The sequence below is a fragment of the Capsicum annuum genome, chromosome 10, assembly GCF_002878395.1.
Source record: "Capsicum annuum cultivar UCD-10X-F1 chromosome 10, UCD10Xv1.1, whole genome shotgun sequence".
Lineage (NCBI taxonomy): Eukaryota > Viridiplantae > Streptophyta > Magnoliopsida > Solanales > Solanaceae > Capsicum > Capsicum annuum.
Window position 1 is genome coordinate 220,687,967 of NC_061120.1, and position 5,800 is coordinate 220,693,766.

The 5,800-nt window shown below is 31.8% G+C and overlaps 1 protein-coding gene across 1 annotated transcript; it reads left to right on the forward strand.

Moving 5' to 3' along the window:
- The first annotated feature begins 2,544 nt into the window (after nucleotides 1–2,544).
- On the forward strand, nucleotides 2,545–5,361 carry LOC107845191 (transcription factor bHLH106). Its single transcript, XM_016689437.2, has 2 exons — nucleotides 2,545–2,915; nucleotides 4,663–5,361. The coding sequence occupies exons 1-2, from the start codon at nucleotides 2,601–2,603 to the stop codon at nucleotides 5,137–5,139; spliced, it is 792 nt and encodes a 263-aa protein (XP_016544923.1). The 5' UTR covers nucleotides 2,545–2,600; the 3' UTR covers nucleotides 5,140–5,361.
- Nucleotides 5,362–5,800: the final 439 nt, after the last annotated feature.

Sequence of the window (5,800 nt, forward strand, 5' to 3'; positions counted from 1 at the left end):
CGACTTAATGCAAACATGGTATTATTTCATAAAAGAGATCAGAAACTAATTACTCTGTCAACATCATCTCAATAGAGCTCATTGCATCTTATTTAATTTGTCTAATACAATTTACATCTCTTATATGATTAGCGATCCATTGTATATAAGTAGACTTATTCAGTGCATATCAAAAAGACATGATCCGCATTATATTAATTAGCACCCTTATCATTAGTTTTTTTTTTTTTTTTTTCAAATTAATTTCAAGACATAATGTAAACATAATTTAACAGGGGTACTATAATAAAATAACTATATTATTAATTTTTTTCCTTAATGAATATGTCAATTCAAAATGTGACAAGTAAAACCGAACTGATGGGGTATATAGTTGACAATTTGTCATTGAGCTTAGGGATTGCTTCTCAAGTTTTAGAAAATGTATCTACCCCACTCGATAGAGTTACCTCGTATTTATTGTTGGTGAGCGATGACAAATATCTCGTGGGTTTACACACGGTATGCGAAATCTGACTCAGACATTTTATCAAAAAAGAAAAAAGAAATTCTTTTTAGGGGGTTTGGGGGGAGGGCAGGGGCAGAGCCACACTTAGGATAGGGGTTTATCCGAACTTTCTTCAACAAAAAATTATACTATATGTATATGGTTAAAATTAATTTTTATGTATATATAGTCGATGTCGAACCCCTTCGGTTAGTTCGTATGTTCACTTGTGAATCCGTTGGTGAAAATCTTAGCTTCGCCACTAGAGGGTTGAAGTTGTGGGCTATAGGGGAGGCAGGCCCAAGTTCAATGGCCCAAATTAATGCTTGCTGGACAGTTCGATTAAGGGGCAAGAGCACACCACTATTTAAGCTATAGTCATATATATAAACTTTTGCAAGTTTAGCCATTTTAAAATTAACAAATTGGTATTAAATTTGAAGTTTATATATGAATATGAGGTTAGGTTTGCCAAAGCCAACTTCATACATATACAAAATGCATAGAGTCAGATTATTTTTATCTTGAGTAAGTTTAACACATTATCATACTTCAGACATATTTGTCTAAAGTTAAACTCGATATGTAGTCTAAAACTTCAAATCTGTATATATACTTGAAGTTTGAACTGTCGAGCCTAACATCATATCGAAAATGTCCTTCAAATAATGTTTATTTCTTGCCATGTGTCTTTGTGAAAAATGAACATATCAAATTTTCTATAAGATTTTAAGTCATTACAATATAATATAAAGTTAAATAAAATTGAACAACGCATGCATCCATATATATCATGATTTTTTTTCTTGGTCAAACTAAAGAAGATAAAAAGGTATTCTTTTCAAGTAAAATAAAAAACAGCGTGACACACATCATCATTTCATGTGACCACAACTCAAACCACCAAAATTTTTTTTTTTTTTTTTTCATTCTCAATTTATGTGCTTTATAGTCTGAGGCAATAAAGCTACCGCTATGCACGGTATTCGGGGAAGGCCCCACCACAAGGGTGTATCGTACGCAGTCTTACCTTGCATTTCTGCTAGAAACTGTTTCCAAGGCTTGAACCCGTAACCTTTTGGCGTGACAGCAACTTTACCAGTAAAAAATATCATGAAATGTCCTTATATTTTTAATATATCATTAAAAATGTAAACATTTATATCTAATAATAATAATATATACTTCTTAACTCCAATATTTCATAGACATATTTAATATATCACGAAACATAAGGATATTTTGGTACATAAGACAGGACAAGAGCCTCAATTCGGATTCGACAAAACCTAAAATAATCCAGAGATGTTAACCTTGTATATTTGTATATGAAGATAAATTGATGTGTTTAAATAATTTATCAAAAAGTCAAGAGATTTCTATACGAATAATCAGATAAAATTACTGTTTATTATTTTTAACCAGTATACGTAGATTATACATTCATTATGTGTGATATTACACATATTATACATCAATTATACATATATTATACATTCCCTGACTTTTTAAATTTAATCAATTCGATAATCGATTAAATATATATTATAACTTCAAATATGTATAATTATAAATCTATAAAATCTTTTTATAAAAACAGAATTATAAATTTAAAATTATAGTTATATGCTTTGGACGAAGAGGAGGGGAGCCTTGAAGTAATTGATAAAGTTTTTGGTTTCTCATCCGGTGTCCGGTGCCCGCATTGGAGCCCCGACTAATTCGGATCACGCGTTGCAGGGCCCATTAAGGTAACAACGCTCCCAACAGAGTTTTCTCCGTACCCAGGTCGAACCCTCGGCCTCTGGTTAAGGGTGGAGCAGCCTCATCCACTGCACCACAACCCATGTTGGTGAAGTAACTGATAAAGTTAATGCAAGGTAAGACTGCGTACAATACGCTCTTATGGTGAGACCCTTCTCTAAACCCTACGCATAACAGGAGCTTTAATACACCGAACCGCCTTTTTAGGCTTTGAAGGAGACAAGTCTTATCAAAACCCTAGAATACACATGATCACCATATATATTTCTTATCCAATCATTTCCACTATTCCTTTTCTCACAAAATTCCCACCCCAAAAAGCTTTCTCCCTTTAGAAGATAAACACAACATGCAACAACAAGATTATTTCCAAGAAAACTTTGATTTTTGCCAATACTTAACCAAAAATAAACCATCATCAAGTGATCATAACAATATGAAGATGGGAGAATATACATATGGTTTTGATATTAAAGGTATTAAAAACTTTTGTAGCTCCTCATCAATTTACCCTCATCATATGGAATTTCAAGAAACTATAGAGAATAATAATAATACACCAGAAGCTAGAGCTATAAATCATAAAGAAGCAGAAAGAAGAAGAAGACAAAGGATTAATTCTCATCTTCATACCCTAAGAACCCTACTTTCTTGCAATTCTAAGGTAATTTCTTTATTTTCTTTATGTATTTAATTTCTATGTGTTTTAGATTGAAATAGGAATAACAATAAAATTAGTTAATAATCTGTCACTAAATCGTCGTAGCTAACATGAGTTTCTGATAATTCATCTCTAATTAATTGTTAAATAGAATTAGCTATAATTTTTTATTTTTTAGCGACTGAAGTTATTTGATATATTTCGAGTATAATTTCCAAAATAATAATAATTAAAAAAAATCAAATAAAAACTCTCTTTGTTTTAGCTTCTATTTTTTAAAAAAAATGTGTGTTGTAGTTTTTGTGCTCAAGAAATTATCTTGTTAGTATAATCTTTCTTTGAATATTTTGGTTTTGTTATATTTCAAGTTTTAGCTAACCTTATTATATATAACAAACTCAATTTATTGATATATTTTCTTTAAGTTTATTCCTTTACAAAAGTTTTTTCGAATCTACTCAATTAATTTCATACAATTAAATAAGTCAACATCCAAGATCATTTGTGACCATATATGAAGAAGAATAAAATCATGAATTCATCTGCTTTTTAAAATAAAAAAAATAAGTAAATTTAATATTATTCAAGATTCTGATTTATTGGAACACTTAAAATGATGATAGTACTTAGATCATAGATGCAAAAAGAAAAAAAAAAGAGAGAGAATATAAACTCTCTATTTTTTAAGCATCTAGCTAATTATATAAAGTACATAAATGGGATATGTTGGGGAATTAGTTTCACTTTTTCTACCAAAAAAAAATAAAATGGCTATTGTTTTTGTTCTTTCTTTCTCAATTTTTGATTTTGTTGCCCGTAATGGATTTTTTACAATCAGTATATTATTGATCTTTTATTAAATATTAATTACTATCAATTAATGCTAGTATTCAGTAAAATTACTTGAGATTACCTTTTAAATTGTTTAATCGTGTGTATATATATAAACACGAGTCAGTTCACAGAACTTAAACTTTTATCTTTTCGAGTTTAAGTTAAACGTATATCTATATATCAACAACAATAACATACCTAGTGTATTCCCACGTAGTGGGGTCTGTGGAGGTAGAGTGCAGTGGCGGAGTCAGGATATTTACGAAGGGGTTCATAAGTGAACATACGAACTAACTGAAGGGGGGTTCAACATCTAATATATATAAATAAAAAATAATTTTAACCATGCATGTATAGCATAATGTTTCGCCGAAGGGGGTTCGGATGAACCCCCCTCGGCAAAGGGTAGATCCGCCACTGGTAGAGTGTACGCAGACCATACCATACTACTTCTGAACAAGTAGAGAGGCTGTTTCCGATAGACCCCCGGCTTAGGACCCTGTTAATTAATCATTCGAACCCCTTTCGACGGAAAATTATACTGTTTTTGTACTATTTTTACATGATTAAAAACAGTGTCGGAGCTATAATTTTCATTGAGAGGGTTCAGAAGTAAATATACGGACTAGTCGAAGAGGGTACAACATCTACTATATATACATGAAAATATTTTTGACCATGTAAAAATAGTTTATAATTTTCCGATGAAGGGGATTATTCGGATGAACCCCCTGACTTCAAAGTGGCTCTGCCACTGGTTAAAAATACTTTTTATGCATATATAGTAGATGTTGAACCCCTTAATTTGATTAGTTCATATATATACCTGTGAACCCCTCAATGATGACATACATGTAATATTGACTTCATAAATACACCGAATGCTAATAAGTCTTTTTTTTTATTCATTATACAGACAGATAAAGCTTCATTACTAGCCAAAGTGGTTCAACGTGTGAGGGAACTCAAAGAACAAACTTCAAAAATCATGCAAAGTGAAACAAACTTCCCTTCTGAAACTGATGAAATCACTGTGTTATCATCAAATGATTGTTTAGAAGATGGAAGATCACTCATCAAGGCATCTCTTTGTTGCGAAGATCGATTGAATCTCATCCCTGACCTAATCGAAACCCTAAAATCGCTCGGTTTGAGTCCTCTAAGAGCTGAAATGGTCACATTAGGAGGGAGAATTCGTAACGTGGTTATACTAGCTGTTGATCATCGTAAGGAGAGTAATAATAACAGTACTGATGATGACGCGGAGGAGGAGGAGTCTCTTTTGTTGTTGAGAGATGCTTTGAGGTCTATAATTCAACGTTCGAGTTATGGGAGTACTGGTGAAAGGGGTAAAAAACGAAGAGTACTAAAACATGGAACAACAAATTACTAGGGTACGGTGATCTATAGGTCACAGGTTCGTCAATCTGTATAAATACCAGATGCTTCGTGCATCGAATTGTCTTTTCTTTGGCTTGCATGGTTTATATTTGGATAGCCACATGCACTTTTTTCTTAATGTTTATGCTAAATATGTACTATCGTAAGTAACTTTGAGTTATATATGATTTGTAATACAAGTAAATTGAAGAGTATTGGTTCAATGAACAACAAATTACTAGGGTCTAGGGTACAACTTTTTTATTCATGCTTTTAAGGTTGTTTTTGTGTGACCTGTAGATTACGGGTTCAAGTACTGAAATCAGTAGTCACTTATGTTTGCGTCACCACGAATCATGACAAGTTACCTACATTACACACCCTTTTGCTGTGCAACCGTTTCTCAAATTCTATCTGAACGTGGAATGTTTCGTACACCCAATTATTTAGTTCTCTTTTCTTTTCGTGCATGTTTTTATAGGAACATATATAAGTTTTACATGTTAAATGTTTTCTATTTCTTCTTCATCGTGTGTTAACTTTTTTAATATTTTAATTTCTTGAGTGAAAATTCTGATTCTTTAATTCGATTAAATGCGAGGGGTGCAATTCCATCTTAAGCGATCAGAAATAGCATAAATTACATTATTCCCTTCATTTTTTTATATTCTCCC